This window comes from Podarcis gaigeae (genome assembly GCF_964106915.1).
Source record: "Podarcis gaigeae genome assembly, chromosome: 8".
In the NCBI taxonomy this organism is placed as follows: Eukaryota; Metazoa; Chordata; class Lepidosauria; order Squamata; family Lacertidae; genus Podarcis; species Podarcis gaigeae.
This window is the reverse complement of record NC_139684.1, coordinates 32,231,385-32,254,160: the sequence shown is the minus strand read 5'-3', so window position 1 is coordinate 32,254,160 and position 22,776 is coordinate 32,231,385. Positions and strand designations below refer to the sequence as shown.

General features: G+C 46.9%; 2 protein-coding genes across 2 annotated transcripts in view; one reads left to right on the top strand and one right to left on the bottom strand.

Annotated features, from left to right (window-relative positions):
* Positions 1 to 10,371, top strand: part of VPS35 (VPS35 retromer complex component) — a 28,330-nt gene extending 17,959 nt beyond the window's left edge. Inside the window, exons 11-17 of the mRNA XM_083750495.1 lie at positions 1,092 to 1,299; positions 1,508 to 1,663; positions 2,815 to 2,937; positions 3,873 to 4,052; positions 6,274 to 6,513; positions 7,914 to 8,057; positions 9,206 to 10,371. Coding sequence (XP_083606621.1) covers positions 1,092 to 1,299; positions 1,508 to 1,663; positions 2,815 to 2,937; positions 3,873 to 4,052; positions 6,274 to 6,513; positions 7,914 to 8,057; positions 9,206 to 9,385 — 1,231 coding nt within the window. The 3' untranslated portion in view covers positions 9,386 to 10,371. The remainder of the gene's footprint in view (positions 1 to 1,091; positions 1,300 to 1,507; positions 1,664 to 2,814; positions 2,938 to 3,872; positions 4,053 to 6,273; positions 6,514 to 7,913; positions 8,058 to 9,205) is intronic.
* A 3,674-nt stretch (positions 10,372 to 14,045) lies between these two features.
* Positions 14,046 to 21,244, bottom strand: LOC310850152 (histamine H3 receptor-like). The gene is made up of 3 exons (XM_083751269.1): positions 20,552 to 21,244; positions 18,104 to 18,270; positions 14,046 to 15,814 (listed from the first exon to the last, which is right to left on the bottom strand). The coding sequence occupies exons 1-3, from the start codon at positions 20,817 to 20,819 to the stop codon at positions 14,930 to 14,932; spliced, it is 1,320 nt and encodes a 439-aa protein (XP_083607395.1). The 5' UTR covers positions 20,820 to 21,244; the 3' UTR covers positions 14,046 to 14,929.
* Between the last annotated feature and the right edge of the window lie 1,532 nt (positions 21,245 to 22,776).

Genomic DNA, 22,776 nt, shown 5'->3' with positions numbered 1-22,776 from the left:
CGCTCCCTGCTAATTGGGGGTGGTGGGCGGAAGAGGACCGAAACCAATTAAGTCTGCCTGGCTAAATTGGCCTGGCTCTTTTTCTTCCAAGTGCAGCAGATGGTTCTGTCCTAACAATGAGCTGTTACTGAATGGCTGAACCTTGACAACAGGAGGTCTAAATGTTTGCATTGGGCAAATATCACTTTGCTTCTAGATCTGTTTCTGCTGTCCCCCCCCCCTCTATTCTCTTGAGATGTCAGCTTCCAAAAGTGGGGCCAGGGGGTAGAATCCATTTGTTGTTTTTCTCCGGAAGCCAGAGGGCCCTTGAGTGGTTCCTGCGGCAAAAGAAATGAAGTAGAAGTAAAGAAAAGAAAGAAAAGAATATTGAGCCTAGAGAAACTGGTTTATGAAACCAAACTTGTCTGGAAACCAAGCCCTCATGGGGTCACATTTAAAGGAGCTGGGGATATTTAGCCTGGAGAAAAGGAGTCTGAGAGGTGGTAGTGTAGCAGTCTTTAAATATACAAAGGATTGTCTCAGGGGAGATGGAGCAAGCTTGTTTTCTGCTGCTCCGGAGAGTCGAACCTGAACCAGTGACAAGCACAGAGATTCCAACTAAACATTAAGAAGGACTTTCTGAGAGTAAGAGCTGTTTGACAGTGGAACAGACTAGCTTGGAAGGTGGTGGACTCTCCTTCCTTGGCAGTTTTAAGGCAGGCGTTGGACAGCCATCTGCCAGGGAAACTTCAGTTGCCATTCCTGCATTGCAGGGGGTTGGACTAGATGCCCCTTGGGTCATTTCCAACTCTTCAATTCTGTGAGAGTACCAGAGAGCTCACAGCCCTTCCATACTCATGTTTTTACTCCTGGTTTACTCCTAGACATCCTTTATTTCAGTAATATAATTGGGGGCGTGGAGTCACTTTGTTTCTGTTAGGAAAACGACTGTGAGTCAAGAAATCCTTTGCTGCTCTGCTGAAAATCACCCAGAAATCTACTAACAGATCCTGATCCCTCCTCTTCTTCACCTGTGTCCTAAACTATAGGAAACCTGATACATGCCAATCCCTTGTTGCCTGCTTAATTCTTAATTCATTTCTTTTTTTTAGCATTGCCACAAGCAGCGCCGTATCCAAGGAGCTGACAAGGCTCTTGAAGATCCCGGTCGACACCTACAACAATGTCCTGACTGTCTTGAAACTGAAACATTTCCACCCGCTCTTTGAGTACTTCGACTACGAGTCCAGGAAGAGCATGAGTTGTTATGTGCTCAGCAACGTACTGGATTACAACACGGAAATCGTCTCCCAAGACCAGGTAGGGAAAGAGCGTAATGGAGTTGGCAGCACCCGTACTTCAGAACTGCCCCCTTCCTGTTGGCATGAATACCTTAGTTGTATTTATTTTGGTGCCTGCCTAAAACCTTTGGGCTTGTGGCTGTTTGATCCAGGCCAGTATGCGTTGTATACTGAGCTGCAGGGAGCATGAGCTGGCCCTCACTGCCCTTATCCTCCGCCTCCTGCAGGTAGATGCCATCATGAACCTCGTGTCGACGCTGATCCAGGACCAGCCAGACCAGCCAGCTGAGGATCCAGATCCCGAGGATTTTGCAGATGAGCAGGGCCTCGTGGGCAGGTTTATTCACCTCCTCCGTTCCGAGGATCCTGATCAGCAGTACCTGGTATGGCTTTTTTAAAGCGTTGGAGTGGGGCTGCTTCCAGGAGATGCTTTCTCATCTAGTTCAGCGGTGGGGGACCTTGGGCCCAGGGGCTGAATGCAGCCACCCCAACCACTCTTTCTGACCCTTGGGGCTCTCCCCACGCCACACCCCCCTCCTTGGCCACACCCCTTAGTGGCCCTTGCTTTGCACAACTGTATCCTAACTTGTGATTCCCAGCAATTGCCATTCAAAAGCGTTGCTGCTTCTAACTGTGGAGGCAGAGCATAGTCATCAGCCCTCAATAGTCCCCATCTCCATGGATTTGTCAAATCTTTGTTTAAAGAGAGTCAGTGTGGTGTAGTGGTTAAGAGCAGTGGACACGTAATCTGGTGAACCGGGTTCGCTTCCTGCTCCTCCACATGCAGCTGCTGGGTGACCTTGGGCTAGTGACACTTCTTTGAAGTCTCTCAGCCCCACTCACCTCCCAGAGTGTTTGTTGTGGGGGAGGAAGGGAAAGGAGATTGTTAGACGCTTTGAGACTCCTTAAGGCAGCCTTTCTCAACTTATGTGTCCCCAGATGTTGAACTACAACTCCCATCACCCCTAGCTAGCAAGGCCAGAGCTCAGGGATGATGTTGAGTTGTAGTCCAACAACATCTGGGGACCCACAGGTTGAGAACCGCTGCCTTAAGGGGCATGAAAGGCGAGATATCAAGTCCAAACTCCTCCTCCTCTTGTTCTTCTGCCATCCAAGTTGGTGGCCATCCCTAGTTCCTGTGGGAGGGAGTCCCACAGTTTTAACTCTGCGCTGTGTGAAGGAAGTAAACCTGATACTTCTTTTAAACTGGAAGGGCTGAGGACTGAACCTCATGCAGAGAATCTGCTTTGCTACTGAACTGTGATTCCTCCGTAGCCATCATTCTCTCATCTGTGCACATTGGCAAACAAGATTGCCTGCTGACTTGTAGAATCGTGGAATTGTAGAGGTGGGAGGTGAACCTAGTCCAACCTCCTGCGATGCAGGGATCTTCCAAACCCAGGTTGATGCTTGTAATTTAGTTCATAAAGTAGGGGGGTTGTTTTTTCAGATGGGGTGGGGGTGGCGCCTGCCATCTTGCCTCCCATCAATTATGGACATATCATCGTGTGATACAAATATTCTCTTGATTTAGATTTTAAACACGGCCCGGAAACACTTTGGCGCGGGAGGAAACCAGCGCATCCGTTTCACGTTGCCCCCCTTGGTCTTCGCAGCCTACCAGCTCGCTTTCCGCTATAAGGAGAATTCTAAAGTGGTGAGTGAACCGAGCCCAAGATGCAAATCCTGACAGGTTTTTCCTCTCTTAAGAACGTAAGAAGAGCCTGCTGGACCAGGCCAGGCCATCTAGTCCAGCAACCTGTTCTCACAGTGGCCAACCAGGGAGATGCCTCTTCTGGGAAGCCTGCAAGCACTTCTCCTGTGGCTTCCAGCAACCTAGTATTCAGAAGCATTGCTGCCTCCGAAAAGGGAGGCAGAGCATAGCCATCATGGCTGGCAGCCATTAGTGGCCTTTATCCTCCATTAGATGGAGTTTGGGTAGAAACAGTTGAGTAAGAGGACAGTAAAATGGCAAGCTGCAAGAAATGAAGTGCTTAAAGAGAGAGGGAGAGAGACATATTCAGTGATCAAGGGTTAAATACAGTGGTACCTCGGGTTACAGACGCTTCAGGTTACAGACTCCGCTAACCCAGAAATAGCACCTTGGGTTAAGAACTTTGCTTCAGGATGAGAACAGAAATTGCATGGCGGTGGCACAGCAGCAGTGGGATGCCCCATTAGCTAAAGTGGTACCTCAGGTTAAGAACAGTTTCAGGTTAAGAACGGACCTCCGGAGCGAATTAAGTTCTTAACCCGAGGTACCACTGTATCTTAAAACTTTCAGGAACTGCCCCCCACATGGAATAGAGCAACAACAAAAAGCTGTTTCCTTGAGCCTGTCTACATGGGACTGGAACCCTTGTCATCTCGGGTTCCATCTTGGCCGAATGATGGGACTTAAATATTCACAGATTTGGGTTTTCCGTAATTTGTTCAGGTTGCGGAATTCCAGTTCTTGTTGCAGATAATGTGGAAATGTTAAGTGGAGCCCTCTTCTTGGCCCTGTCTACCAAGTTTGCTTCTTTTTTCTGTCATACTTTTTTGACACAGTACTTTCCTTTGATGTCTTGGGGTGTTTCCCCCCCCTTTTAGGATGACAAATGGGAAAAGAAATGCCAGAAGATCTTCTCGTTTGCACACCAGACGATCAGCGCTTTGATCAAGGCCGAGTTGGCAGAGCTCCCTCTGCGGCTGTTCCTCCAGGGGGCGCTGGCGGCAGGAGAGATCGGGTTTGAGAACCATGAAACGGTGGCTTACGAATTCATGTCCCAGGTGGGCTCAGCAAAGGTTTTTCTTCCCACTCCTTCAAAAAACTTAAGTTTGATGTGTAGACTGGTCTGATAACAGAGTTGCACATGCTTATTCTATGGGGTTGAACCCTGTGCTGGATCAAGAGCCTTAACTGAATAAGAACCTAATTAGTGTTCTACTGGAGAGCGCCCTGTTCTCACCAGTAGCTATCAATAGCCCTTCATGAATTTTCTCATCTTTTAAAGCCATCCAAGTTGGTGGCCCTCACTGTCTCCTATGGGAAGGTGTTTTGTAGATTATGTATGTACTGCATAAAGTACTTCCTTTTATGTGTCCTGAATCTTCTAGACCCAGTTTCCTTGGATGTCCATGAGTTCTAGTGTCACATAATTATAGTAATAATAATTTATTATTTATACCCCACCCATCTGGCTGGGTGGCTCCCAACAGAATATTAAAAACACAATAAAACATCAAACATTAAACATTAAAAACTTCCCTAAACAGGACTGCCTTCAGATGTCTTTTAAAAGTCAGATAGTTTTTTATTTCCTTGACATCTGATGGGAGGGTATTCCACAGGGCGGACGCCACTACCGAGAAGGCCCTCTGCCTGGTTTCCTGCAACCTCATATCTTGCAGTGAGTGAACCACCAGAAGGTCCTCAGCGCTGGACCTCAGTGTCTGGGCTGAACGATGGGGGTGGAGACTCTCCTTCAGGTATACTGGGCTGAGGCCGTTTAGGGCTTTAAAGGTCAGCACCGAAACTTTGAATCGTGCCTGGAAACGTACTGGGAGTCAATGTAGGTCTTTCAGGACCGGTGTTATATAGTCACAAGTCTAGCTGGAAAGAGGGATAATTTTTTTTTATCTATCCACTTTCTCCATGGCATGCATAATTTTATAAACTTCTATCATGTCACCCCTTACTTGCCTGTTCTCTCAAAGTCCTATATTGGATGTCTGCAATTAATGGACTATATTTGGTTTTCATAGCTCGGTCCTTCCTTTCTATGGAATGGAAATGTGTGTGATAAACTTCAATACAGTGAATGCAGGAAGATGCCTTTGAGTGAGCCTGACTTAATTCAAGTGTTTCACTGATATCTCCTTTTCTGGATCTTAAGCCAGGTGGCTTCCCCAGCTCTGCTGCCTGAGACCCTTATAATACCCAGAGATTTCAGGTACTGAAGCAGAGACTTTGCACATGGGAATCGGGTGCTCAACCCACTCCCTGCTCTCCCTGAAAAGCACAAAAGACCCTGTATAGCCACCCTCTCCTGGCAAGGAGATCCAACTGAAATTGATCCTACGAAGCAGAGCAAGATGTGCTACCAGACAGTGTGCTAGGAGTCTGGCCAGAAGCATGGCATCAAGACATCAGAGAAGTACCGTATTTTTTGCTCTAAAAGACTCACTTTTTCCCTCCTAAAAAGTAAGGGAAAATTTGTGTGCGCGCCTTATGGAGCAAATGCAGGCTGCGCAGCTATCCCAGAAGCCAGAACAGCAAGAGGGATTGCTGCTTTCACTGTGCAGTGATCCCTCTTGCTGTTCTGCCTTCTGGGATTCAGAATTTTTTTTTTCTTGTTTTCCTCCTCCAAAAACTAGGTGCATCTTGTGGTCTGGTGCGTCTTATAGAGCGAAAAATACGTTACTTCGTCCTCCAAAATGCCATGCAAACACTTTTATTTATTTCATAAAAATTGTACATCGCTGGATTGGAGAACAACAACAACCCTCAAAAGTGGTTTACCAAAGATAAAATAATGACACGATCACTAAGAAAAGTTGACAATATTTTACAACTAGCAGTACTTTACGACTAATATTTTTTTTTAAAAAAATAGACTAAAAACAGATGAGAACTCGCATCAACTTTATAAAACACCTGAGTTAGGCTTGTCCTAAACAAAAGTGGTGTAAGGGGATCATATAGGCCAGGGTTTCCCAAACTTGGGTCTCCAGCTGTTTTTGGATTACAGTTTCCATCATCCTTGACCACTGGTCCCGCTGGCTAGGGATCATGGGAGTTAAAACAACTTCAGGGCCTCAGATGCCCCATTCCTGCTGTAGAAAGTCGTATTGAACATCCCCTCTTCTCTCGTGTTCCAGGGAGCTGAGAGCTCTAGCTTTCTTCGCTTGTTTGTTTTTGTGAAAGCCAGGAATTGCCACAAAGCCAGTAATCAAAACTTCTGGCTGTCCGTCCTCCCTCCTTCCCTCCCTCATTTCTCTTCTGAATCAGGCGTTCTCTCTGTACGAAGACGAAATCAGTGACTCAAAAGCCCAGCTGGCTGCAATCACCTTGATAATTGGGACATTTGAGCGGATGAAATGTTTTGGCGAGGAGAACCACGAGCCCCTGAGGACCCAGTGCGCCCTGGCGGCTTCCAAGCTGCTGAAGAAGCCAGATCAGTGCCGAGCTGTCAGCACCTGTGCCCATCTCTTCTGGTCCGGCCGGAACATGGACAAGAACGGAGAGGAGGTGAGAGAGTGATTTGGACCGCAGCATTTCCATCAGCTCCAGGAAGCACAGCAGCTGCCTGGCCCTGCTCTCGGGGTCGGGTGGGAGTCGGCTACTGTCCCAGAATCTGCCCAGCCTTTCCACTTGCTGGTGCTGATTCTGACTTGGATTTGAGGGGTTGTCCATGTGCCAAGGGCTGTGGTCCTCTGCGTGGTCCCAAGACATTACTGCGTTGCGGGGGTTGGATTATAGATGACTACCTGCATCCCTTCCAACTCTGCCATTCTCTGATTCTGTGGTCTAAAAGCAAACTTTCTGAAGTTAAGCAGGCGTGAGTCTGATCTGTGCCTGGATGACAGACTCTAGGGCTGGGTGATACCTGGTTTTCAGCATCGCAATATATCACCAGCTAAACATTGTGACAAACTGATATATCACAATGTCTGAAATAAGGATGGAGCTGTGTAGAGGCGCTGGCTTGCTTCACAGTTTTCCCCATGTCGTGATTTTGCATAGCGCACACACGCATCATGATTCACAATAGATTGTCCAGTCAAAAATTATGAAACCGATGTCACAATATGGACTTCAAATCGGTTTTGGATGATATATCGCCCAGCCCCAACACACATCATGATTTATTATATATTCCCCGGTCAAAAATTATGAAACCAATATCACAGTATGGACTTCAAACCAATATCTCTCCCAGCCCTTTGATAGACTGCCTTGTAACCTCGCATTCTCTGCCTTGAGTTTCATGACGGAAGCAAGGTGGGAATCGAAATGTGCTTCATCAGGGGCAGGGAACCAAAAGTGCTCCTCGTGGCTTCCCTTTCTGGCCGTTGTGACTCTCCCCAGACTACACCTTTCACCAGTCTTCCTCCACACTCTTCTCTTGAGTGTTTTTTGCCTGGGAAGAATGTGTCCTTGAGCTCTCAACTTTGGCTTTCCTGAACAGTGGGGGATTAGAGAAGGGCAGTGTGTGCTCGCCCTACTCTACCAAGCTATGTTATGTTCCTCTGCCCACTTTTGCCTCTGGTCCCTACCCAGTCCTGGCATGTGGTCTTACCAGGTTCCCTGGAAAGGAATGCAGCCCTCTGGCTTTGAATAACTTCATGGGCCGAGGTGAACCCTGAAGCTGAGAAAGGATCCCTACTCCTGTACTAACTGAAATAGCTTCTTGCGAAAGAGCCCCATTGAATATGGCTGGGCTAAGCCGAGTAAATACTCATAGGTTGGAGGTGGAAAAGCAAGTTGGTGGTGACAGTGACCGTGTAGCTATTTGCATGCAGTTGGGACTTGCTGGCTGAATTGCAGTTGCAGTGGGGTGAGGGCAGGAACGGGGTAAGTTGTGCCCCAAGAAAGTAAGTGTTGATATATGGGAGATGCTGACCAACTCTCTTCTGTTTGGTGCTTAGCTCCACGGCGGGAAGAGAGTCATGGAGTGCTTGAAAAAGGCGTTAAAAATAGCAAATCAGTGCATGGACCCCTCTCTCCAAGTCCAGCTCTTCATAGAAATTCTCAACAGATACATCTACTTCTACGAAAAAGAGAACGATGCGGTAAGCGGAAGAGTGCCGAAACAGCACATGTGTTTGGAGGTCTTCTTAGTGGGGAAGGCTGGGCTTGGATGCCAGTGGCCTCCCAGATGTTGCTGAACTACAGCTCCCATCATCCCTGCCTGTTGGCCTTCCAAACTGGCTAGGACAGATGGGCATTGGAGTCCAGCAACATCTGAAAGACTGCAGCCCCCCCCCTCTAAATAAATACTAGATATGTGATCGAAGCCTGACAGCTCCGCGTTTCCCTCTCAATAGCAGTGGAGTTTTCCCTCTGCTCCCTTTCCCCCAGATCCAAGTTGTTCGTTCCATCTTTTGGAGATCCTGGGTATTTCACAAGCCGGTCGAACACCCTGCATGGAAAAAGCAGCTGTGATGGAGGGAATGCATTAAGCATACTGGCAGCGAGTTCCTGCCTTGTGGAGCTGTTTTGCAATGTGGCTGCAGACCTACAGAGTAGCTGTGTGTGTGTGTGTGTCTGTGTCTGTGTCTGTCTGTCTGTCTGTCTGTCTCCAGTTGCTGGGGATGATGGGAGTCAGAGTTCGGCACAATCTGGAAGGCTGCAGATTCCCTATCCCTGATTTATGCAGTTACTTAGGGTTGTGTTCAACATAGTGCTAGGCAAAATATTACACGCGTGTCCGGATTTCACCATGTGCAGCAGAGCCTTGCCACCCCCTAAATCTGTTCTGGGGACTCCCCCAACCCTCCATAGCCAGATTAGGGGACTGCAGGATATGCATCAGGGGAGGGGAGGAGCATTTTGGGGGGGGGTGTTGGAGCTAATCCTTACAGTATCACAATTATGTAGTTGAATACTGTCCCTGATCATCTTAGTCCCAAGCACTGCGAGGAATAGTAGTTGCAGGGTAGCTTATCTGCAGCTACCTATTTCTTCACTGGGAAGCACCCAGAATATTTTTTATTTTATTTTATCTGTTTCTATAGAGCTGTTATTCAAAGCAGATTGCAGGGCAGGAACCGCTGCATGATTCAGTTTGGCGGCTAGTTCCATGGACTAATAAACCCAGCTGCCTTCTGCATCCTGCCTTCGTTATATACATCACTCTCTTCCTTCTGATCGAAGGTTTTGACTTCCTGTCCACCCCCCCCCCACATTCTGGGCTTTGTTGGTTCTTTTCCTTTCTCAGGTGACAATTCAGGTTTTGAATCAGCTCATACAGAAAATCCGGGAAGACCTCCCTAACCTTGAATCGACCGAGGAAACGGAACAGATCAACAAACACTTTCACAACACGCTGGAGCACCTGCGCTTGAGGAGAGAGTCCCCTGAGTCGGAGGGCCCCATCTACGAAGGGCTGGTCATATAGAGGGGGAGCCTCTGTGTGTTTGCACCACACCCAACCGGATCACCTTTCCATTTACAACACAGTACCCGGGTTTTGTTTTTATTACGGCAATGCTAGAGTTTTCATAGATTTGTGCCTTTCGGAAGTGCCAAGTTAGGCTATCTGCTCTCTCTCTCTCCTTTTTTTGCTTTCGTTTCTGTACTTGGCATGTATGTGCGACGTGTTCAGCGCTTTGCTTCCAAGCACTTGCGTTCACCACTTCTACCAGGTTTCTTCCCCCCCCCCCCCAACTTCTTGGACCAGCAGCTCTGTAGAGACCATCAGAAAAATTAGCATGGCTGAAGTCATTCCTTCCTTTTTTAAAAAATAAATAAAATCCATGTGGCAATGCCTCCCCCTGCCTCTCTCTCTCCCCCGTCTCTTGCATTCTAATTTGTCTTAGATAACGTCTCTTCTCTGCCCCCCCCCACCAGCTCAGAAACCTTTAATATCCTAACCTGGCTTTCCACCTGCAAGTGTTAATAGGTAGGGGGGGTGTGTTGGTTACAGAGAGCTTTCATTTCCTTTATAGGTTGGATTCTGCTTCTACCCTTTCCCCCCTCCCCACCCCCTGAGGTTATGTCAGATTTTTCTTCCCTCCTACCCCTCCCCCACCCCTCTTAAAAACTAGAATATATTAATGCATGTTTTTGGAGTTGTAAAGCACCATGCTTAAAAAATTAAATTCAGAAGTTTATATTTTGCATATGGAGGCTCTGTGACCCGCGGTGGAGGGCCAGTCATTGTGCACAGGGCACTATTTATCAAGGAAACTTTATTTCCGCATAGTATTGAGGAGGAGAAAGAGGAGGAGGTGGAGAAAAGTAATAGATGAATTGTGGTCTCTATATAGTTATATGTATAACCTTCATTACTGTAAAATTTAGAGGGGTGGGGGAACGCATTACACAGTTCTGCTCCGTATCATGAATTTGCACCAGTGAAACCAATAAAGTTGCTATTAACGAGTCTGGCTCCGAATGTCTCCCATTGCGTCTAAAGCAGAGGGGTAGCCATCGTGGTGTCCTGCAGGTGCCGTTGAACTACAGCTCCCATTGTCTTTGCCCCATTGGCCATCCTGGCTGGAGCCGATGGGAATTGGAGTCCAACAACGTCCAGGCAGGGACACAGTTTCTCCACTCTGTTTTAAAGGTTGGATTTCTCTCCTGTCCAAGTTTGAACAAGGTTCCATCATGTCCTCCCCCCCCCCAAACAAAAAAATCAAGAAAGGACAGCCTTTTGGCTTAAGCTAGGGATGGGGAACTTGTGACCCAATGGTCAGGGCCATAATGGGAGTTGTAGGCCATCAAAACACCTGTCTTGCGTCTGTCCCTACCCCAACCTCATTCAACACCAGGAGTCCATCTACAGCAAGCATAGGCAAACTCCAGCCCTCCAGATGTTTGGGACTACAGTTCCCATCATCCCTGACCACTGGTCCTGTTAGCTAGGGATGATGGGAATTGTAGTCCCAAACATCTGGAGGGCCGGAGTTTGCCTATGCCTGGTCTGCAGTGTGAGCAAACAGATGGCCACAAATAACCTCAGGTTTATATTTATAGTTATTCTTGGTTGTAGTTGGCTCTTCCACCCATAGATACCTGGAGCGACCTGCAGAAAAAGGGGCAGAAACACTAAAAGCAACCCCTGTTAAACCATCACTGAAAGTGGCAACTAAAACTGCAGCAGAATTGGATAGTAAAGCCCAGAGGAAAAAATACAAAAATCCAGCGTTGTCAGAAAGGAGTGACCCATTGCAATGAGTAATGTTTGATGTTTTATCGTGTTTTTAATATTTTGTTGGGAGCCGCCCAGAGTGTCTAGGGGAACCCAGCCAGATGGGTGGGGTATAAAGAAGTTATTATTATTGTAACCACATGTAGCACAACTTAATTTTAAATGGATGTAAAACGGCCCCTGGGGGCAGGGATTTAATGTCAAAATTCAGCACTGATCAAACAAAAGCCACTGAAAAGCAGATGTCTCCTATGAACTCTGTGAGCTCCTCAGAAAGTGGTCTCCTGTGTGTCACCTGGAGGCCACTCCTATGCCTGGTCTACTGCTTCATGTTTTCAAGTGACTCTTGGCCGCTTTGATGCTGACGTTGTTAGGGTGGTGAGCCAAAAGGTTTCTGGTATGGAGATGCTGGCCTGGATCCAAAGAGCTCTTGCGTGAATGGAAAGGCACTTTCACTCTTGGAAGACTCCCGCTTGTGGTACAGCACCTTCTCCCTCCCTGCTGGGAACGTCTCACCACCTGCATCCTTTGGAATGCTGGCTGCCATCTGATTGTGTTAGATCCTGCCAAGCTGTCAATCTACAACAGGAAGTGCAGAACATAAGAGTCTGCTGAGTCAGGCCAATGGCCCGCCTAGGCCAACATCAGTTCAATCCCCAATGGCAACTCCTAGTGAGTCTCGGAGATGCTGTTACCTAGACGCTGCTGCCAGTCAATGTAGGCAATACTTAACTAGATGGACCAAATGGTAGGCAGCTTCATGTGTTTCTGTGATATACATGGAGTGGGTGGTGCTGTGGTCTAAACCACAGAGCCTAGGACTTGCCGATCAGAAGGTTGGCGGTTTGAATCCCCGCGACGGCGTGAGCTCCCGTTGCTCGGTCCTAGCTCCTGCCAACCTAGCAGTTCGAAAGCACGTCAAAGTGCAAGTAGATAAATAGGTACCGCTCTTGCGGGAAGGTAAACGGCGTTTCAGTGTGCTGCTCTGCTTCGCCAGAAGTGGCTTGGTCATGCTGGCCACATGACCCCCCGGAAGCTGTACGCCGGCTCCCTCGGACAATAAAGCGAGATGAGCTCCGCAACCCCAGAGTCGGCCATGACTGGACCTAATGGTCAGGGGTCCCTTTACCTTCTTAGAAGATGGTCCTATATAGCCCAGGTCCTATCTGGCCCTCTCCAGATGTTAGAGTCAATTCCCATTTGCCCCAGGAGCCATGACCAATGATTGGGGGAGAGGGGAGTTGTTTAGTCCATGAAACATCTGCAGAGAAGTTTGCACTGGCATGGCAGCAACTCTGAAAGAGTTCCAGGTCTTTTAGTAGGAAATGGAATTGGGCCCCTTTGGGCATGCAAATCTTGTCATCTGCTAAGCACAGAGCTGATGCCAATAAACCCACATTTTAGCAGCTTTCTGTGTTTATTTTCCAAGTTAGCAAGGTGCCTTCCTTAAAGCATTTCCGTACCATGTTAAAGGTGCTTCACAATCATGAAAGCCGATAAGCTGACTTTGACTAGAACATCAAAGTGGATTACCTAAGGTTGAGCAAATCACCTCCTTTTGACCCAGTTCTCCAATATTAAAAACATTTATGAAATATATACAAATGCACCATTGACCTACCAAAGGCTAGACCAGTTCACGGTTCATGATGCCAATTTATTATGATACAATGAAGCATGGGATTCTTGAGGTGGGAGATGCCAAGAGACACTGACTACAGGAAATATCTCAAATACATAGGAAGTGGAAGTCTGTTGAACTGAACTTCAGCAGTCCTGAATGGGTCATGTTGCTAATCTTTCCGTCTGTATGAAAATTATGTACAGGCAGTAACAGCCCAGTCCGATGAACTGCAGTGACTGCTGTGTTGGAGCAACTTGCAGTGCTAAGTTATGTTATGCTGTCCTTTGTAGCTATACACATTGGGGTGAAGGAACCCATGAACCTCCAGCTGTGGTTCTGCTCTCACAAGGTCTCACCAGCATGGCCAATGGCCAACCCTGAATGACTCGGGCCCCAAAACCTGAAAGACTGCCTCCTTCCCTACAGACCCTCTTGGGTGCTGAGATTGGCAGACGGGAGCCTCTAGGGCAGGGGTGTCCAAACTTTTTTCAAAGAGGGCCATATTTGAACATGCCTGAGGGCTGACCAAAGTTGTTGACCTTTTTCTTAGGATTGAAGTTGCTGACCTTGTTTTACGATTTTACCCCAGGCTGGCTGGATTAGGCTCCCAGGCTGGACTTTGGACATGCCTGCTCTAGGGTGTTTCTCTGCCATCAGAAGCACGGGGAGGTGGCCTTCTCCGTGGCAGCCCCTAAGTTGTGGAACTCCCTCCACAGAGAGGCACACCTGGTACTTCTTAGTACACAGCTTCCAGAATATGAAGAAGAAGAGGAGTTTGGATTCGATATCCCGCCTTTCACTCCCCTTCAGGAGGCTCAAAGCGGCTAACATTCTCCTTTCCCTTCCTCCCCCTTCCTCCCCCACAACAAACACTCTGTGAAGTGAGTGGGGCTGAGAGACTTCAAAGAAGTGTGACTGGCCCAAGGTCACCCAGCAGCTGCATGTGGAGGAGCGGAGACGCAAACCCGGTTCACCAGGTTACGAGACTACCGCTCTTAACCACTACACCACACTGGCTCATAAATGAATATGTATTCATTTATTTAATTTTATTTAATTTTAATTAAATTAAATTAATTAAATTGATTGATGAAATTTGTATATCACCAGTTCTTCCAAGGAGCTCAAGGTGTTGTACATGGTTTTCCCCTCCTAATTTTATCCTCAGAACAACCCTGTGAAGTATGCTAGGCTGAGAAACTGGACCAAGGTTACCCAGTGAGCTGCATGGCAAAGTGAGGATTTGAAGCCTGGTCTCTCCCATGTCCTAGTCTTACCACACTAGCTCTAAAATGCAGATGACGTAAGTCTTTAACCTGGCTTTTGACACTTTAGATGTATATCTTTAGGTTTGTTTTGATACACAGGCAGCCACAATAATCCAACTATTGAAGGCAACTCATCTGCTTTAGCACAAATCTTAGGAGTGGTATTGAATTCAACTGCGCTAGAATCTGCAGCTAACTAAAAACCTTTCAAGTTAAAGCTGCTGGGTTAAATCTTGTTACACCTGCTTGCCTTGGGTTAAGCCTTTCCTCCCCATTTGCACCTCTGCAATGCAAATGCTCCCTGCAGCCAATGCAGCAATCAGGCTTGGAAACAGCCTTCCATTGGCTCTAATAGAAAAGGGGAGAAAGGAGGCAGTGGGGTAGATTGAAAGCTCCATGGGCCTCATCTGGCCTCCCATCCCATAATTCCCCACCCCTGCTTGAATGAAAACCTGGATTACTATTTTTTGCAGTTAAGTGCACAAACATACAGTGTTAAATAGGCAGTGCATTTCATAGCATTGCAGACAGAATTCCACTGACTGCTAACTCTTAAGAGCTAAGGCTCCAGTTTTAAGATGCCCAATGTATGAGTTGAGTTTCCCTACGACAATATCAATAATCGATGAGTCCTCATTGAGCATACATTAGCACTGCAGGGTATTATTTGCAAAGTCTTGTATTTTCTCAAAACAGCGCTGAATTTTCTAAATTTCTGCAACACTGCAAAATAAAATATAAAAATCCAGCACATGTTTGAGGGTAGAATGTTGCAAGGCCATCTTTCGAATGCAGACAAGTCTTTAGGTCTTCAGACTAGTGTACAATCAATGTTTCTTTCTCAAATGAAAAAAAAACACATCACTCTTAAAACCTGTTCTCTCGCCTAAAATGTTCTCACAGGAACATATTGGGGTGGATCTTAGCTTTCCCTGGGCACAACAGTTTGAAAAAAGCTTTTCTGAAACTCATGTGGCACAAAGGGTATAAAATGGGGTTAATAGCTGAATTCAACCACAGGAGCCAAAAGGAGGCTTCGTAGAGAGCATGTGGGATGCATTTCCCATGGCAAGCTGCTCTGATGATCATCAGCAGTGTGTAAGGAGCCCAGCAAAGAGCAAAAATGCAGACAATGATGGCCAAAGATTTAGCCACTTTTTTATCCCGGGAAAGCCGGAACCGGCTAGCCATAGTGTTGGCAACCTCTGTTTTTCTCTTGGTGGTGGAAAGACTCTCCAGGGCTTTGTAGAAACCATCCCATGGGGATTTAGTCTGAAGATCCACTTGCAAAGGCAGAAGGTCTTGATTGACGTTAAAATCAGCCGGCTGGCTCTGGAGGTGACCAATGCTGAGCTGCTGGACTGCAGGTTCAGCAAAGGAGGAGCTGCTTGCTGTCTTCTCCTTACTCCTTTTCTGGCTCACTTTCATAAAAAAGTTGGGGTGTTCTTGTTTCTCTCGGGGGCGACCTTTGCTGCCTCTGTGACTGAGTGGCAGCGTCTCCCTCCTCAGGGGTGTCCTCTTCCTAATATTGATGTAAATGCTTAAGTTGAAGTAGGAGACGCTGATGAAAGGAGTGAAGAACTCTATCGTGGAGGCAATCATGAGGAAGTACCAGTTGTAGAAGAACTCAGCATAGCACTCTTTCTCAGGCAGGATGCTTCGATGTGCAATGTATTCCCAGCTGATGATCGCTGGGCCATAAAGGAGAAATGCTGCTACCCAGACCATAACCATTTTTACCACTGTGTTCCTAGTCATCCCCTTCTGAGCTCTGTAACTCACCTAGGTGGAAAGGTAAGAGGAAGAGTCAAGTGATGACTATACCATTAAAAGCCCATTGCCATTAAGAAAAACCCCATGTTGTTTCTGGGGTTGTGGAAGTGCTCATGGAATAGCTGCACTAGCTGCTGCTCTCGGCCGGAGCTTGAAATTAATTTTCATCCTTTCTGCAGCCAGGTGTGTGAAGGTTGAAAACAGGTTTGTCCTGCTCCCTTAGGGCAAGAAATGCAAATAGGTCTGAGAAGAAGGCTGGGATTGGTGTGATGGCTGCTGGTGTCCCAAAGTTTTCTGCTTAGAGCAGGGGAAAGTGGTGGGGACTGTGATATTAGCTCAGCAGGGATGCTGAGATGCTTAGTGGGAGCTGGAATGATGTGATGAAGTTGGACAGAATAAGGAAGGGTGGCTTGAGCTTCACAATAGTGGGTGCCAGAGAGCCAGGGGCAGAGGGGGGTCACAAAGGAATTGGGGCAGGAGGAAGAACAGCTTGGCAGAAAATGAATGGCAAATGGGGGCTTTGGGAGGGGATTTTATTTCTTTTGCAGAGGGGTAGCTATGGGTCCCAGAAGCAATTTTGTTGGGGTAAGATAAAGGTAAAGGTACCCCTGCCCGTACGGGCCAGTCGTGTCTGACTCTAGGGTTGTGCGCCCATCTCACTTAAGAGGCCGGGGGCCAGCGCTGTCCGGAGACACTTCCGGATCACGTGGCCAGCGTGACGAAGCTGCTCTGGCGAGCCAGCACCAGCGCAGCACACGGAAATGCCGTTTACCTTCCCGCTATAAAGTGGTATCTATTTATCTACTTGCACTTAGGGGTGCTTTCGAACTGCTAGGTGGGCAGGAGCTGGGACCGAAAGACGGGAGCTCACCCCGCCGCGGGGATTCGAACCGCCGACCATGCGATCGGCAAGTCCTAGGCACTGAGGTTTTACCACAGCGCCACCCGCGTCCCCTGGAGTTGTTGGGGTGGGGAGAGGTAAATACCACACCTCTGAAATCCTTTTTATCTACAGGTCCTTGAACAGAAAAATGCAATAAATTTCCTAATATTCAAGCTATGACAGGAGTGTACATTTTTGCTTTGATAAGTGATTTTTCGTGGCTGTTCTTTTGTACCAAGAAGCTCCTTGCATGTGGATGAAATGGATGCACTCAAGCTACTTTGCATTTTACTCTGGCTTGTGTTTACAATGCTAGAGGTGGTGGAGAAAGAGAGGAGGGGAGGGGAGCTTATTTTCCAAAGGAATGTGAAAGCCTCACAGCGTGCATCTGATTACCATAGGGCAGTGAGGGCTGAGATTAATACTTAGAGGAAATTATAGTAGCGCCACGAACAAAACGTTAGGAAGAGGAATGCAATAAAAGCAGTTTCCTTTCACCACAAGCCCTTTGATAAAGGGAAAGCGATCTCAATGATAGAACGAGGTCCAGAATAAAGTTGGTTTTGCTGCGGGTTTAGCTCTCACAGCTCCCTGAAGGTCACTCAAATTATTCAGGGTAGCTGGCTGGTGCGGTCCTGAAATGCTATTGACAAAGATCCGGAGCAGGGTTGGGCAGCCTGCAGTCGTAAGGCCACATGTGTCTGCCAAGGCTAATTTTATGTGGTCCTTGCACTAATTTCAGGTGGGTAGTGAGGAAAGGTGAAAAGAGGGGAAAGGGAGTGGAAGAGAGAGAGAGAGAGAGAGAGAGAGAGAGAGAGAGAGAGAGAGAGAGAGAAGGGGATGGCGGGGAGAGAGGGAGGTAGAGAGTGAGAGAGTGAATGAGAAAGGGGTGGAAGAGAAATATTTGGCAGAAATAGAGAGAGAGAAGGAGAAAGAGAGAGATGGCAAAAAGAAAAGCGAATTGGGGTGGCAGAGAGAACGGGATGGCACAGAGAGAGACACAAAGAGAGAAAGGATGGCATAAAAAGAGAGGGAAGGGGAGAAGGGAGGGCAGAGAAAGAGATAAAAGACACACAGAGAGAAAGAGATAAAAGATACACACAGAGAGAGAAAGGGAAGAGGTGGAAGAAAGATAAGAGTCCCCACTCACTTTGTCTCTGGCCTCATCCACAAATATTATGCAGCCCCTGAAAGATTACCCCTAGGGAATTTGACCCTCAACAATTACAGAGAAAAATGGAGCTACACAGCATATAACCAATTTTTCATAACTGGGAGTAATTGATAATGGGAATTAACATACTGATGGAGTAACAGGAGAGCAAAGAAAAGCAACTTCCTAGTCCCAAAGCCCTGGGACTTTGGAAGGCCTTAAGAAGCTCACGGTGTCAGCAGTAGAAAGTGATGTCCCTTACCGCCTTTGTCACAGAGATGAATCTGTCAAAACTGATCAAAACAATGTTGAAGACGGAGGCGCTGCAGACCAGGTAATCGGCCACCAGCCAGAGCTTGCACAAGCCCTTTCCAAACTTCCACTCGCCTGTCAGGATGTAAGGGATGTACAGAGGGATGCAAAATCCACCTGTGGATATTGACAAAGAAATGGCACAGGTGAGAGAGTCTTAGCCTAGCTTACTTACCAGAGAGACAGGTTTTGATGTGGAGGAGCTTTCAAACAAATATACCTCCCACCCTCCCCATTACACAGAACATGAATTCTGAGGTGGCACAGTCAAATATTGGTTGGAGACCTTCATTTTGTCAGAATACTTAAGGCAGGGGTGGGCTAGGTGATTATTGTTTGCACTCCAGTTGTCCAGCTGGGGCTCTAGTTTTGTGTCTGGAATGAGGTTAGCTGACACAAGAGGGGGAGTCTTCCTTTGGTGGCCCCGCACCTGTGGAACTCTGTTCCTATGCAATACATCAGACTCCATCACTGTAGGGCTTTAAATAAATTGTGTGTGTGTGCGTGTATACGTGCATATGTAATAATTCATGCTTGTGAATGGGGGTGTATGCCATTACCAGGACATATTTTATTTTCCATTCTGTGTAGAAAAATACATGCTGGCAGTGTCTTCCTGGTGTATGTAGTGAGATGAAACGATCACATTCTGCAACCTATCTTACACCACAAAAAATCATACAGCTTGTACAGCAGGAATCAGTTCTCAGTCTGCTTCCTCCAGACTTTCATTTGCTGCAAGCAGACAGCCAGTGCTACTAAACAGTACACTAAAGGCTCCTTAAAGATTTAGTTTAGCACATGTTTGTAGGCTCAAATACATGAGCGATTTCATATATTGCATGGTATTACAAGATAATCACTCCTGAGTGGAAAGCCCTCCCTTATTCCAGATGTTGCAATTGATTAGATGCCACATAAAAATAAAAGCCACCTTTAAGAGCCAGCGTGGTATAGAGTATAGTACTGGACTAGGACCTGGAAGACCAGGGTTCAAATCTCTACTTGCCCATGAAGCTCACAGGGTGACTTTGAGCCAGTCCCTGCTTCACAGCCTAACCAACTTTGCAGGGTTGTTGTGGGGATGAAGAGAGGAGGGGGAGAACCATACACACCACCTTGAGTTCCTTGGAGAGCAAACAATACTTATTGAGAAGTGGTGGAAGCAACCTAATGCAATGTCTACTGATACAGCTACAAACTATGAATTTGCTCATATACAATTAACCCAACCATCTGTTGTTGATCATCTGTATAATGCATATGCAAAAACATTTTCTAATTTTGTTTGTGCTTACAAATACACATAGTGACTTCCTCTATCCACTTACATACATGGTAAGCTGAGGCTGAGAAAGATAAAGCCACGTAGAGGCCATTTCAATGGAAGCATCTTGGCTGCAGTTTACTGTTTATCATTTATACAGCGTGTTCATTTTGCCAAGTACTTTCATCTTGGGTTTGCCTTCACCAAAATCCCCATTGTGTATTATTGTTGTGTTACACACACACACACACACACACACACACACACACACACACACACACCACATTTAAACCCTTTGCTCCAAAGAGTTCAAGGGAGCCACATGCTTCTCTTCAATTTGATCCTCACAACAACCATGTTGGGTAGGTACAGCTGAGAGACAGTGACTGGTTGAAGCCCCTCTCCCAGAGAGTTTCATAGATAAGTGAGGATTTGAAACATGGGTCTTTTTGGGCTTAATCTGACATACCAGCCACTACACTGCACTGATTTTATTGCACACACACGCACACACACAATTTTTCAGTTAATGTTTCCAAAGTAGTGCCCAAGTAAATAACTGCATTAAAACAATTAAAAATATAAATATCAAATTAGCCTAGCACACAGAAAAAACAGTATTCAAAACCCTACCTATCAGCAGGAAATAGGCAACTTATTAAACGAGGTTCTGTTCCAAAAGCCCAGCAAAACTAGTTTGCTCACACTTGGTTAGGGAGCCATATGAAAGAGGGTGAAAAATGACAAAGGGTGTTCTGCTTCTGTGGGGCTGCAACCATGAAGTTTCTGCTGCTTGTGGAATCAGTCACACCTCCAAATAAGTTGGAACTTGAAACACAGTTTCATTGGCTGACTTTAAACTTTGGGGGCTTTCCATATATAATTATTAGTGTGTCCCCCATGGGGGAAAAGGGGCCAAGAGAAGAAGCTAGGGGCCAGATTTCACTCCACCAGATCCAACTTTCTTGATCCCCTGGCCCACTGTCCTTCAACCTTGTAGCCCCGAAACATCTGGGGACCCAACTCCCATCACTCATGACGATTGGCTGAACTGGCCAAGGGTGAAGAATACTGTCCTGGCCCCTGCCCCAAACTCAAGTTGTTTGTGGGGAGCTCCCTGGCTTGACTCACCTACTAGAAGATCAGCAATGGCCAAGTTGAGGAAGAAGAAATTCCCTTGGGTCCGGAGGCTCTTGTCCACCACGAAAGCCAAGATGACCAGCGCGTTGCCCAGCACCGTGATCAGAACCACGAGTCCCATCAGCGAGGCCAGTAGGGCGGAGACGGGCGCGGAGAACTGTCCGTGGTGCTGAAAGTGCCGCTCCTCTCCGGCCGCGCACCCGTTGCCCAGCGAGGCTGAGACGCTGGAGAAATTGGTATCCAGCCGCTCTTCCGCCATAGCTGCAGGGGGAGGGGAGGAGAGAAGAGGCAGGGCGGCCGGAGACCCCCAAATTGCAAGGGCGCGATTTCAAATAAAAAGTATTCGTGTTACAAGAACGAGGAGAAGTGTTTCATTCCTTGACTGAGACGCTCTACTTGGGAGGGCGAGTGAAGCTTCTGGCTTGAGCGCGGGACTTGGTCGGCTTGAGTGAGTCAGCGGTCGATGGGCTCCCCCCGCCCTCCGGCTGGTGGGGGAGGACGGAAAATGAACGGAGGGACGCGGCCGGGGGATCCGAAAAAGAAGCGGCGGAGATGGAGACGCGAAACGCAGAGCAATACAACCTGCTTTCCTACCTAGCGCATCTGCCAGAATCTGCATCCAATTCAATACCATTCCCTTGTACGCTTGAAACTTGCAGAAGGTGTGTGTGTGTGTGTGTGTGTGTGTGTGTGTGTCGGACTACCGAGTGAACAGACTAAGCACATGCTTAGGTCACCAGCAAAAAAAGAAAAAAGAGAGGGTTTTTTTTAAAAAAAGAAAGAATTTGATATTTCAAACGACGACAACGACAACAAAGACATAAGGGCAACAAAGAGCACCCAAATGCAGTAGGGGAAAATCAGAACTTTGATAGACGTCCTATCTCCCAACGCCACACTCTCCCCACATTTTTCTGTTCTCTTTTTATTATTTATCCCCACCTAAACCAGGGGGTGTTCAACAAAAGCAGCGTGAAGAAATCAGATCTGGTCATGCGTTGCAATAAATCCATGCTTTGTTATTTTAAAATTTTGTTGTTATGCTTGAATTACATATGGGGGTGGGGGAGAGATACTATAATCTTTTCAGTGCTTAGAGACTCCAAACGTCTTAAATCCAGCCCTGGCCCCACTATATGGACTTTGGTCCTTTCCCCTCCAGATCTTGCAATTCTCCCTCCCTGTATATTCCAGAGCTTTGCTGAATATTATTTCAATTGAAAGCATTGCAAGGTACAAAATGGCTCCTGTTGTCCAGCGGAAAATGCCTACAGCTGCAGACGGTGGGGACCACGCTTTCCCCTGTAGCCAATGGGGAGGGGGGGGGGAAGATAGGAACAAGACTTATCCTATAAACTTTTGGAAAAACCAAAGTGATTGTGGTTAAGTCAGCACAAATGGACAAGTTTCTAGAACAGAGGAGGTGGATGTGTGGCCCTTCAGATGATGCTGGACTACAGGTGACCAGGGAACACGCTAACTGCAGCCGATCCAATGTGAATCTGGCTTGGGGAACTTGGCTGCCTCCATCCCAAATGTTGGACTGCAACACATTTTCTTTTGCCTTAAGCTTTGTTCTGGGCAAGTAACTCTGAAACAGGATGATGCCACAAAGCCAGTTTTTTCCTCTTTTTTGCCACTCATACACCAACAAAGCTCACTGACAAACTGGTGCAGGTGCAGAGAAGTTCAACCAGGTTGGTGAAACCAAGTCTGATAATGAATTGTTGAAAGAGCTGGACACGTCTAGGCTAGAGAAGGGATGACTAAGAGGAGACGTGCTAGAGGTCTTCAAGTGGTTTAACATTGAGAATGGCTTGAGGAAAATAAGTCTCTGTCTCTCTCCCAACCCCAGCTGTCTGAGAACAAATTCGCTGTGTGTGCATGTGTTGTTGTTGGTTTTTTAAAGAAAAACACTTCCCCAATTTTTTTCTTCTGCATATGTGGATGTTGAGTATATCCACATGCTCCCTGCATACTTGATTGCTTGGCAAAAATATTCCCTGAACATTTAGATCTCCCATAATATTTGGATTTAGTGTTTGACAAAATGGGACAAAGAATAGCGTTCAATATTTGGTAGCTGCCATGAAGTGATACAGTATTTCATTCTTGCCAGCATCTGATGGCTGCTGTACAATGGCATTTAAAGTGCGAGATTGAATTTGCTAGAAGATGTGCAGTCACATTTAATATAAACGTATTGCAGAAAGAAA

Coding starts and splice junctions, on each gene's coding strand:
- LOC310850152 (XM_083751269.1), bottom strand. CDS start 20,819: ATGGCGGAAGAGCGGCTGGATACCAATTTCTCCAGCGTCTCAGCCTCG. Junction 18,271..20,551: donor CATTGCTGATCTTCTAGTAG/GTGAGTCAAGCC, acceptor CAATATCCACAG/GTGGATTTTGCATCCCTCTG. Junction 15,815..18,103: donor TCATCTCTGTGACAAAGGCG/GTAAGGGACATC, acceptor CTTTCCACCTAG/GTGAGTTACAGAGCTCAGAA.